The sequence below is a fragment of the Gymnogyps californianus genome, chromosome 10 (assembly GCF_018139145.2).
Source record: "Gymnogyps californianus isolate 813 chromosome 10, ASM1813914v2, whole genome shotgun sequence".
Lineage (NCBI taxonomy): Eukaryota > Metazoa > Chordata > Aves > Accipitriformes > Cathartidae > Gymnogyps > Gymnogyps californianus.
In genome coordinates this window covers 24,605,346-24,617,734 of record NC_059480.1, presented here as the reverse complement: position 1 = coordinate 24,617,734, position 12,389 = coordinate 24,605,346, and the positions used below count along the sequence as shown (strand labels likewise).

Below are 12,389 nucleotides of genomic sequence, written 5' to 3'. Positions count from 1 at the left end.
TGTTAATAATCACGTGAGCGTGGCAGCTGATGTGTTTGACCTGCTTGTGCTGCTCCCTGTTGAACCGAAATAAATAAAATGCTGCAAGGGTAAAAAAATTGGTAAGAGGGGAATTACTGCATCCCTTTCACTAATGGAGCAGCTCTTGCTAGTCTTGAGCTGAGGAACCACTCTGAAAGCTTTGCCAGGGAGAAGCAACGTGTTTGGGAGTGTGGGAAACAGAATTAAGAAAAGAGAAAAGCCAAATGATGACCGAAAGGAAAGGGAGGAGGAAAAGAGAAACTCACTTAGAGTCCAATTAAATCATTGCATCTGGGTGTGTCCTTAACTTCATCTCTTCGTGGAATGAAATAGATGCTGCAGGGCTCACTCCTTGATGCCAGGGTTTGCACATGAAACAGATTTTCTGTACTGACAGATGGAAGCGCTGATGACAAAGTGTTCATTGAGAAGAAGCCATGGTTGAGAAGGGCTGGGGAGAGTATCTGCATGTTGTAAAAGTGCGTATCTGTTTAGTCCTGATGATCTGCTATCCTGATTTGAGCAGAAGCCAATTTTCAGTTTTATTTTAAAAGGTATCCCTTTAAAGCTTCACCATAAGCTCTCTCTCTCTATTGAATAGTTCAAAAAATCCAGAGATTTCTCCAGCCACTCAGACCATGCTTTCATGCCTTCGGAAAAGAGAGAAAATAAAGTTATTTATGCACAGATTGCGAGAGATCTGTTGCTTGGAGACGTGTGCAAATATATATTCAACCAGATTTCCAAAGTACCATAGGCTTTCCTTTTGCCAGGGGAAGAGAAGGAAGGAAGGAGCAAAGAAATCACATGTAGAGGTAGTAGCACTAGTGTAACTGTTCAATGATGATCGTGTTGCTCTAAAAGCACCAGCTTCTCCCTCTTCTGGTACACTGGAAAATTAGGGGAATAACCTGCGTCTCCGGAGTTCAGTGGTGGCATGCTGGAGGCAACCCTGACAGAGGCACATGCCTAGCAGCTCTGCCCAGCTCTTTTCCTCAGTTCCAGCCTCCATCACTCCAAAGAGTATCTTGAAGACATGTGCTAAGCGTGGCAGATGCATTCATGTCTTCCTGATCTTGTATTCAGCGCTCCTTCGACATTAGCTGTCCAAAAAGAAACCAGAAATACTCACTACCACCTGGAAAACCTCTTCATGGACAGCTCGTTGCCCTGTAACACTGGCTCAGCAATCCATCCAGGTCTAATGTTTCTTCTGGGTATTACAAAATACATCTACTTTGTTTTTTCCTCAGATAATTTTCTGGCTTTGCATCTAAACCATCGCTGTCCTATATCTATCTTCTGAGAAGGTGTCTTCTGAAATTTCGCGTTATTGTTATGTGCATGTTTTCATAGTCTTCCATCCACAGCCCACTAGATGTGCCAGAGCAATGCCAACTGCAGGTTGGAGGGAAAGAGTAGATTATAGAGGAAACAAACTTTCTCCAACTTAAACATTTTCAAAAGACGAGACCTGCCCCATTATCCATAACTGGTCAGCTAAAATAACTGCTAAAAGGAGCAGAGATGGCTCATGGCTTCTCACCATCTCAGGCAGACCAGGCTGTTGCTGCCCAAAGGAAGAGGGACCAGGGCCCCATCTCTGCCGTAGGAGAGAAAGGGGGAACAGGTTGATTTGGAACAGAAATCCAAGAGGAAAACCTCTGAAGAACTGGGCTTGCTTTTCTTGCTACCGTCACGTATGAGGAATGGGAGGAGCAGGCAGAGCCAGGAGCAGTCGGACCAGGCTCGGCAGCAGCAGTCGGTCTGGCTCTCCAGGGGTTTGACATTGCAAGTCAGTGCTGCCTTGCTGCCCCAAGGAGTGCCGTCTGCTTGTCAATGCCTACTCCTGGCCCTCTAGAAGTGAATAGAGTTAGAAAATGAAAATCTAATTTTGGTTGAAAGCAACAAAGTGCTTATGACGTGAAATGCAATGGGCCCAGTAGCAACGTAGCCTAATTGCTATTTTGTTCTTTTAAAACAGGGTGTCCAAAAGGTACTTACGGTTCAAACTGCCAAAACCCCTGTAAATGCATGAATGGAGGCCATTGCGACCCTGCGTCGGGAACTTGTGATTGCGCGCCTGGTTTCATTGGAGCCGACTGTAGTAAAAGTAAGCCAACATTCATGTTCTGCTTCTTTGAAAAAACAGCAGAGAATAATCTGCATAAGAGCTTGTCAGTAGAAAAACAGACAGATCCGAGCTACCTCCTCCTTGAATTGTAAATTAGGATTCCAGCTTTGTAAAAAATCTCTTGCAAAATATTTTCCCTCTCTTCTGTGTGTGTAGAAGCAAGGACACTCATCCCAGGATTACAACCTGCTTGCCCAAATTTATTTCTAGAGCCAGCTCAGCATGAATTGCTCAAGTTCCTTCTTCCTGTCCAAAATTTCTAGGTTGAGAAATTATCTCAATATTTTGCTTCACACTATGGTGCCATTAGTTTCAATAAATGGGAAAAAGATCAAGTTTTGTCATGGCAAAACTGGTGAAGACTCCATGGCAACCCTACTCTTACTTCTCTGCTTTTGAGCTAGATTGTGTGGCTGAATTTCTGTGCTATTTCCAAAGCTATGATCTCTATGAAGTTCTCTCCAGCTCATTCACAGAAAGGCAATGTTTTGATGTTTAGTAGCCTATAGCTTTGCTCTTCAGCCTAGGACATCATCGATATTAAGGCAGGAAAGATGTCTTTAGCTGGAAGGATGAGGAGCTGATATTTCAGTTGTACACTCACCTCTTTGGTAGGAAACCTACTAAATGTTCCATGTGAAACCATGGATTTATGTTTATAACCTCAAGTAAAGTTTCAGAGGAAGAAGCAGTCATGACTTTGGATGGGTTTTGGTTTCATAGTTGTTGCTTTGAAGCACATTAGCTGGAATAAAAACGAAGCCAACTCTCCCTATAAGATCCTGCCTATGTTAAAAATGAAAACTGGCATTGGATACCCGGGGTGTTTAACAGAAGGCTGTGTTTCCTTCAGCTTGCCCTGAAAACCGATACGGGAAGGACTGCACCCTGTTCTGTGCATGTGGTAAAGGTCAGTGTGACCCACGGACTGGCAAGTGTACCTGTCCTCCCGGCCAAATGGGACCCAGCTGTCAGCAAGGTAACAAAGCGGGACCCAAGGTCATCTCGTCAGTTGGTGACATACTTAAAACAACCAGCAAATAAAACTCAGCGCCAAACATTGTTTATAACTGTGGTTCCCAATGCCTTTGCTTGATAACATTGCAGTTTGCTGTACTCGGCCCCTGTCCCTCTCCGCTCCATCACCCTGCCTTTGTCCTGCTCCCATCTCCTGCCCACATCTCACCGCTTTGCTCCACCACACTCAGTACCATTGCACTGGTTTCTCCACAAAGCTGAAGTGACTCCTTTCCGAGACTGCAGTCCAAACGGAACATAACGATGGGGAAAAGGGTGGTTTGTACCACACAACATGGGCAGTGTGAGGGCGCTGTGGATGGATGGGACTAAATTTAGAAGCAAGTTGCTTGAGCTGAAAAAGTGGAGGGAGAGGATTTGCTGAGGAGGAGGAGTTGAGAGATGGGACAAAGGGAGGAGAGCAAGAAGAGCAAATGTGGAGTGAAGCCAAGTGAGGAGATATGGCGAGAGAGAGAGTGTTTGGATGAAACTGCTAATAAGCATGGAGTAGAGTGTCCCACAGCCCTCAGGAGACACCAGGCACTTGGGATACCCTGTGGGGAGCATGCATTTGTATTTATTCCCTGTCACCTTCATCCTTTTTTGGGATGCTAATTTATTTTTTTTCAAACTTTGTTAATTCTCTGTAGTGTGTCCCCAGGGACAATATGGCCCCAACTGCCACCTGACATGTACCTGTCAGAACGGTGGTATCTGTGACCACGTGGATGGCAACTGCACTTGCGGGCTCGGCTGGACGGGAAGATCGTGTGAGAAAGGTAATTTTCTGCTTCGATGATAGTGGATGTGTACATTCAAGCAGGGGTTCGCAGTGTCTACAGACCCGCAAAAGGGGACAGTTTTTGCTTAAGTAGACTCCCTCCCAGCTGCATTTGTCTCTGTAGCTTCTCTCACGCAGAACTGCCCCTAGTTAGAGCTTTAGGTCTTTTTTCAGAGACAGTTTCCTCGTGAGTCCTGCTCTGTAAGTCTCATAAATTGCCTTGCACGGACTCTTATTTCTTCTCCTGTCCAACTTTTGTGTTCTTTTGTTCATGGGAACGTTGTTTTGTATCTTCTTTCATGTGCTCCTCTGAGGTCAGCAGAAGCCCACATCTCCCTCCTCTCTTGTTATGTTCTCTCTTGTTATTCTCTTCCCTTTGACACTGGACTGCAGTTGAACTTCCCATGTATTGAATTCCCTGCTAGCAGAGTTCTGACATCTGTCCAAAGCAGTTGAGATTGTCCTGCTATCTCGCCCTTACTTCTCCGTGACAGCTCTCCCATACACAAGACAAAGCACACTTAAACAGAGTAAGATCGGTTTTCACTCCAGAAACCCTTCTGCCAGCCCAGAGTAGAGTTTTTCCACATCTTTCCGTCCATCTCCCAAAAGTCATTCTGCATTTCTGTTCCAATTTATCTCTCCAGAGAAGAGATATCTGTATTGTTACAGACTTAAATGTTCGGGAAACCATGAGTTTACTGGTATGATATCAAATAAATAGTTATTTCCGAGTTCACGTTCAAGACAATGTCATCGTTACATCGTAACTGCCATGATGCAATCTCCCCAACACACTCCAGGGCTTTCATGTGCAGCCTTTCTGTCCCTGACATCTGTAGAATATCCACCTCAAACTCCATACATATCTTGACGAAGAACTGGTCGTTATAGGGGAGTGTCCCTATATAAAAGTGTCATATAGAAATGACACTTTTTAGCAGAATTCTTTGATGCAATTGTTTCACTTTGCAGCTGAGAAGACTCAGAGACCCACCTCATGCGTACGTGTGTGCAGAGAAGGAGCAGGGAGGAAAGGAAAGATGCTAACTACATGGAGCCACTTACAATGTGAATACCAGTGTGGGCAGGCACTAAAAAAGTGCAGTTCACCAATAACTGGCTAACTTCATGTTGCATAGGCCGCCTGTGTTCATCTCTCTTTGTCTGTTCCTTGAAATCCCTGTGACCACCTGTGAGATGCATTTCGGTTGCAAACCCTCAGTAGGGTCATGCAGGTGTCCCTACGTGGAGTAGTGGATCCTGGGTGTATCTTATAGGTATGCTTAGATAAAACGTCTCTGAAGTGAAGTGCGGGAGGCAGACCTGCACACGTCGTATAAGGGACTGTGTGTTACATCACTAGAAAGAGCTTCACTGTTTCTCTTTTGACAGAGATAGCCAAGTTATTGGAAAATTGAGTCTTGATTTCCACAGCAGTGTGGTTTTGAGTGTGTTTTGACTAGAAATCAAAGACAGCTAATCAGGCATCCTTTTTCTAGTGATTAGATATGGTGTTCTTGAAAGATCTCGTCTGACATTTTGCAGAGTTAGGAATCCGCTTATTTGGACGGCCACGCTCATTTAAGTTGGTCTGCCCAGATTCAAATGATCACAGCAGTGGGAAGTTAACTTATGCAGAAATGATACCTAGGTTAATTATATTGGCACAGTCACTTTTGCATGACTTGGCTTTCAGTAATTTGAGACGAGTTTAGTTCTGTAAAAGCAGATATCTCATTATACATGGAAAGTCTGTTGCTGTGTGTGAAAAAGAGATCCTCCTGGTTTTATTAGGAATTGGAATAGTGTGAACTCCAATGATAACACAGAGGAGGAAAAGCTTCATGTTTTCTTTCACACTTTCTAAGTGCCTAAAAGAAAATATTGCTGTAGATATAGAAAAAAAAAAAAAAAGAAGATACCATTTATGCCATTTACTATGTGGCTTTACAACACATGGTGCAGGTTCAACATTGACTACACGAAGAGACAGATTTGAAAAGGTAGACTATAAAGGAAATTGCTGTTTGAACATCTATATAATATAAAAGATTTCTCATCAAAGTATGTAAATACATCATAGTTGTGCAGAAATGCTGTGTCTTCATAAGAAACGTTCTCCTTGGCTCTGCAATTTATTGTATAGGCATCATACCTCAGCTATACAAGCTATCACATAAGAGCTTTTCTGGGTGAGGTCAGTGATTTTTTTGTTTGTTTGTCTGTTTTTTTTCTGTCCGTGTCCTGCCAGCAGAATGTCTCCCAGGGAAGTACGGGTCTGGCTGCGACCTGGACTGCTCGTGCCAGCACAACGGCACCTGCGACAGGTTCACGGGCTGCTGCCAATGCCCCGAGGGTTACTACGGCCACTCCTGTGAGCACAGTAAGTGGAGGCACCCTCGGCAGCCCAGGTCCGCTGTTTTCCAACGGCGACGGGATGTGGGGCTTCAGAGTAGTCACGTAAACACCTCGCCGGTTCAGTTAAAATTTTTGGGGTGTCCCAGATCACCCGGCTGCTTCCAGATCCGAGTAACTTGCAGACCTCTGATGCTGGGGTGGTACAAGTTTAAAAGCACGTGGCATTATTGGAGTTAATGGTAAATATCATATTTGTCAGCTCCCAGGGAATGTAGCTGAGAATACAGAGGATTTTAAAGGGATGTGTGTTTTTCTTCAAAAACCTTCCTTATTTGATTCTTTCATTTTTCAGGGTGTCCCCTTGGATTTTATGGGCTAAGCTGTCTTCATGCATGTGCCTGTAAAAATGGAGCGAGCTGCGATGCAGTGACAGGACAGTGCATTTGTCCTTTGGGTTATCAAGGTGTCTACTGCGAGAAAGGTACTTGTACCCCTCTGATGTAAAAGAAAAAAAAAAAACAAACAAAAAAAACAAAATAAAACCCCCAAAACCCCATGTCATGACTCAAATGTTTGTTGAGAGCAAGTTCTTCCATATTTTGAGCTTTATGAATGTCCCAAAACACTAGATTTGGAATTGTTTACCTGTTATATAGCTGGATGTTCTCATTTCCTTATAAATTAACTAATCTGGTTCCGATTAATACGGTGAAAGTCCTGGTCTCCATGATGTCTTGCAGCAATGAGTTCCACATGTCGTTTATTAAATATAAGTTCTTTTTACTGATTTTAAATTTGCTTCTAAAACTCCAAATAAGATTATTAAATAGGTGCATGTCAGACCTGTTGAGTGTTAGGGAACGGTCTTCTAGAGAGTTCTAATTAAAAATGAAAATAAGTGCCAGTTACATTTCTGGGACAGATTTACAGATACCTTTGATAGGTTAGATTAGACAAACCCAACATAAAGAGAGTTCATATAAATACTATGCCTATTCCGCTATGTTCGATTCTTCATTAAACTTGGCATTTACACTAGCTTCAGTGGAGAGTTGATGAACTTTCCTCTGAGACATCCTGGAAGAACTCTGGCCTAATGTACGTCTTGCCGTTCAAATGTGCGTCTAAAAAAGCGCTCTTGCTGTCAGGCTGCAACAGGGGCTGGTTTGGAGAGAGGTGCCGGCGCCGGTGCAACTGTGGAGATGCTCCTTGTGATCCAGAGACTGGGAAATGCTTTTGCCCACCTGGGAAGACTGGAGAGAAATGTGACATTGGTAAGGGTAATATTTTCTAAGGGCTGGACTATGTAGAGTTAAACCAATATGACCTGTTGGTCTAAGCGTAACTGTGAAAGGACATTTGCCGGTATTCAAGAACACATTGTTTGTAGCAAATTACTCTTAGGGGTTATCAACAGCTTTATCAACAGGCTGTACCTCTTGATTTAATCAATATTTAAATTGATACACCGATAGGAAAACTGTTTATGGGTCAGCTGTAAAATGTCATTTGCCTTGAGTTTTGGAGAAGGTGCGCTGGTGAAGAATATACCAAGAAGCCCACAGTTTTACAGACGTAGCTGGGAAGACTCCAGAGGGTGCAAATGGGCACGAAGGGATCTGATTGCCGTGTGTTTTGTCACACGGACATTTGTGACCCTTTTCAGACCAATGCAAAAGTATGTCCAGCTCCGGGTTTGCTTCCCCAGGAGGCAGGACGGAATCCTTGTGGGTGAGGGTAGCGGAGCTGCAGCAGCTATGCCTGCCTCTGGGGTTCAGCAGTAGTCCAGGAACATTTAATCCAAATAAAATTCCCTCATTTGCAGCACTGGCACTTGGGCTGTGTGTTTGGGAAATGGTTGGCCCACGAGAGCAGAATTATTTTGTAACAAGGGTATAAAAATAGGTTAGAAAATTCTCCTGTAGGGAAAACCAGTCCCACCGCTGTACCCTGATGAGATGGTTGCACGGTTGAGGGGCAGCAATGGCAGGCAAGATTCTTGAGCCAGACTCTGATCACAGTATGATGGAGTAAATTTAGGGTAATCACTGGAGTAAAAGGAATTGCAGTGGTTTAAACAAGTGTAAGAAGAGATTTGTGATCCTAATGCTGTGGCAAACAAGATAAAAGGAGTGAAGATCCATGTGCTGCTATTGGAGGTTCGCACCAGGAACCATAATCCTCCCGAGCTCCCAAATCACAGTGGGGGAATATTATTTCTCCTTTTGTTCTAGGATAGGGCAGGAAACAGCTTTAAACAGCCTGTTATTAATGCAAAGTAATTGCTGGCAGCTTAAGTGCTAGTGCAACCTGCGAAACTAAAATGGAAAACGATTTGCTTCCCTCTCCGCACTGTCCTGCGGTCAGAAACCAAAGCCACCCAGCCTGCAGGCGCTGGTCCGATGGGGGACATCAGCCACCCAACCCCGCAGCCAGCACGGCGCTGGGCATCCAGGGGCCTTTCCAGCGAAATTTTAGGCAGAAGTGGAACGCAAGGGGGAAGCTCAGCACCAAAAACGCGAACCGAGGTTTTGCTTCTTGCAAACTCTAGGAGTCATTTTTATTTTTCTTAAATCAGCTAGGGTAGCCCCCATCCATGAAAAGCTGTTATGGGGTAGGTTTTATTTGCATTTTTATTTTCAATTAGGCTCAGTTCATCTGTGATATAACTGTGAGCAGCTGTGACTCTGCAGCAGCCATAAAGATAAAAGGCCTGATTTTAATTTGAACTCTGGTAAAGCACCCATTAAACAGGCAAAATGTTAATTAAAAAAAAAAAAAGAGAGAGAATATAACAGACTTTTATGGGCGCTCTTTTTCTGTACTAAATTAACATTGCAGACTTTCAAACAGATGTCTTAAATACACATTGTTATTAACATGAAAATGTGGTATTACATAAATGAAAATCAGGTCCAGAGGTGTTTGAGGAGACCTTTTCTCATAACATTTCCTAATTGAAAAGGCCAAGCTCTGAGCGCACGGGGAGAGTTCTCCCACGTGTTGGGGCTGCAGCTGATGCAGGGCTCAGCAGCACTTTTTTTTACCTAACGGTGCTTGTGTGAGAAAGCAAGCGCCTTGATTATTTACAGTATTTTCTAGCAAGGTGAGGGAGAGAGGGCTATTGTTTGCAATGTATTTAGCACCCTGCCTTGTGACCTGCTGCTAACTTTTCCTTCATGCCTGTACTCTGACTGCATAAAAAAATTGCAATGAGGTTTTATCAGCCTAGGTATGAAATGTATTTGTATTTGGGAGTGAGACATTTTGGGAGTTTAATTTGCCAGGAGGCAGCAGAATTGTGAAATCAGAGTAAGACATAAGAGTATATATAAAATGGATTAATTTTCAATTTCACATTCTTTGAGTGAAGGCTCTTTGCTGGTGCGCACAGACAGCCAAGCTGTGCAGTGGAGAGCTGCAGGAGATAGTGTGGATCCAGGATGCTGACAGTAACTTTCCTGAGCAGATCCCAAGATCTTTTCTGTTTTTACACCAGTAATGATTTCCATTCTGGGAACTTCTTTAGGACAGCTGGGCTACAGTTTGGGCAGACCATGCAGTAGATGAAACTTGAGGACTGCAAGGCTTTCCAAAATGTCATGTTTTAATATTAACAGATGTAGGTGTCTAAGTAGCTTCCTGATCCTGGAGAACAGGGAGACTACTAGGTAGCATTCACCCTCTTCCAAACACTTGTGTCCGTCCAGAATGCAGGTCAGACCACTACGGCCCCGACTGCTCCCTGCGATGCCAGTGTGCCAGCAAATCCCAGTGCAATCCGTACAACGGGAACTGCGTGTGCCCAGCCACGTGGATGGGGCCAACCTGCAAAGAAGGTAACTGGAGATGTGCAGCCTTTCTTAGTAGAAGAAATCATGCATTGACCATGGTGGTGGTCAGTGACGCCTTTGGACGGGGGTATCAACCCACCATGCAAACGTGGTGCTCAGCAGCAGCCACCACAGTTTCTGTGTGGGGCTGTGTGAGGCAGAAGCCGTTCTGCGTTTCCATCTCTGGTGAAAAACTCAGAGCCTGTGATAGCAGCAGCTTTGCTTGGACGGGTTGTGTTGGGGTGTGCTGTCCTCCTAAGGGTCCAGGCGCCTGATGGTGCAAACGCCAACAGACACTGCAAATGCCAAGAGTCATTCCAGGTCGTTGTGAGGTCTTGGCCAAGCTGAACTGACTCAGTGCAGTGGTTTTCCCCTCAGAGCAGGCTGTGGAGATCTTCCACAGCCTGCTCAAGGATTCCCGAGGCTGCCTCCAGCACAGCTGTGCCGGAGAGCAGTACACTCTTCTGTGCCTGCGAGTATGAAATCTTGCCCTGAAATAGCTGATATCCACAGTCTCTGTAAGATGAATAAGGAGCTTTACTTGCTGTGCGTGCCATCACGTTCGCTTACTTTTTGTAGAAGCATCGGGTTTTGAAGAGCACGGTGGTAAGATGTGATAAGCCAGATAAGTAGACAAAACGTTGGAAAATAGATTTGGATTGATTTGTGAGCGTGCTAAAGCACTCATCACGCTATCACAAAAGGATTGCGGGGTTTGGGGTTGGTTTTTTTTAGATAATTGCTCTTCTTAATGAAATACAGCACTGAGTGAAAGTTTCCTCCCACTTGTAGTCTAATCACAACTGGCTTGATGGTGATACCGTACAATTCTGCATTTAGGTTAGGAAACACTTTGGGAACCTTCCGTTTGAGAGATGTTTTATTGTTTTGCCTGCTCTCTGCCTCTGTGAGGAAACCAGTGTAAATCAGTCCTCTACCTTCTTTTGAAGAATACCATTTATTGAATTATTTAAGTGTAAACTGTATAATCTATATAATATTTCAGTATTATGTTATATAGACCTGAAACCGTGTTTCTACTCAATTCTCTAGGTGGCCCTCCAAAGCTTCCTTTTTATGAAGAACAAACTCAAGAAAGAGGGAATATTTTTCCAAGAGCTCTACAACAGTAACATTTGGACTAATAAATGAACTGTTTTATATGCACAGACGGTATTTGAATTTGGATATGAAAACAGCTATTCAATTCAGCTTGAATTGTACTGAAGTATTCACACTTCTTATGGAAGACTACAGAGGCCATTTAGTAGCTGGATCCTTTTAAAAAGTTGAATCTGTTTCATGTATTTATTCCTAGCTCTTACCCCTCCATTAATCTGCTCTGGACATTCTTTCTGATATATAATATAATTCATTGTTTGAAAGCTTGGACATGTTTTTAATAAGACCAGCTCCAAAGAGTATCAGGATAAGCAGTATGTAACATATCAACGTGCAGTGAGCCACACCACGTATAAGTGACTTTCTAAACCCGCTTGACAACCAATGTGAAGTTTAATGAGCGTTTCACAGATTATGAAGCCAATATGGATTCACTGCAAAATCACATTGCACAGAAACTAGTGGGATTCACCAAATTAATTCCTCTTTGAATAACATTGTGTGTTCTAGAAAAGCATTCGGTCTAATTTTAAACTTGCAACTGAAGAAGAAACCACCACAGTCCTCGATAAGTTGTTAATTAATTTAAGAACATGTACCACATTTCTAGTGTGGATTGACTGATTGGAAGGTCTCCATCTATATCTTGCTTACGTCTGAATCCGTCTTCCAAAGAGCATGGTGTCATCTGTCAGACTCTTCTGGCTTTCTGCGTTCTCCCGTCTTGTCAGTCGAGTTTCTCAGTGGTTTGTCAAGTCAAACTGTGCAGTAGTTCTCATCAAACAGTACCTGCTAACGCAGAAAAGAGTTTTATCTTGGATGGAGAAAGCAGATAGTAAGCAAGGTTAGATGTTTAAAGATAATCTCTGTGTTCTTTATATAAAAGATTATAATGTGCTTTTACTGCACAATAGTTTGATTAAGTCAGCTTTAAAAAGTCCTGATACCATTCAACAGCTGCTATTGGTCACTTAATAGAACAAAGACATTTTGGTGCTATTTTGTCTGTTTAGACAGGTTGTTCTTTAATATAGGACTATGTCATTATAAAGAAATAATGTTCTCTCTTTTAATATTCTGAGGTAACCAGACTAAAAGATTTCAAAGTGCCTCTTTATAC

General features: G+C 43.3%; 1 protein-coding gene across 1 annotated transcript in view; it reads left to right on the top strand.

Moving 5' to 3' along the window:
- The window catches only part of LOC127020368 (multiple epidermal growth factor-like domains protein 6), a 205,022-nt gene that overhangs the window by 189,151 nt on the left and 3,482 nt on the right, over nt 1–12,389 (top strand). Inside the window, exons 30-37 of the mRNA XM_050902882.1 lie at nt 2,006–2,134; nt 3,009–3,134; nt 3,823–3,951; nt 6,211–6,339; nt 6,667–6,795; nt 7,463–7,588; nt 10,025–10,153; nt 11,201–12,113. Of these exons, the coding sequence (XP_050758839.1) occupies nt 2,006–2,134; nt 3,009–3,134; nt 3,823–3,951; nt 6,211–6,339; nt 6,667–6,795; nt 7,463–7,588; nt 10,025–10,153; nt 11,201–11,280 (977 nt within the window). The 3' untranslated portion in view covers nt 11,281–12,113. The remainder of the gene's footprint in view (nt 1–2,005; nt 2,135–3,008; nt 3,135–3,822; nt 3,952–6,210; nt 6,340–6,666; nt 6,796–7,462; nt 7,589–10,024; nt 10,154–11,200; nt 12,114–12,389) is intronic.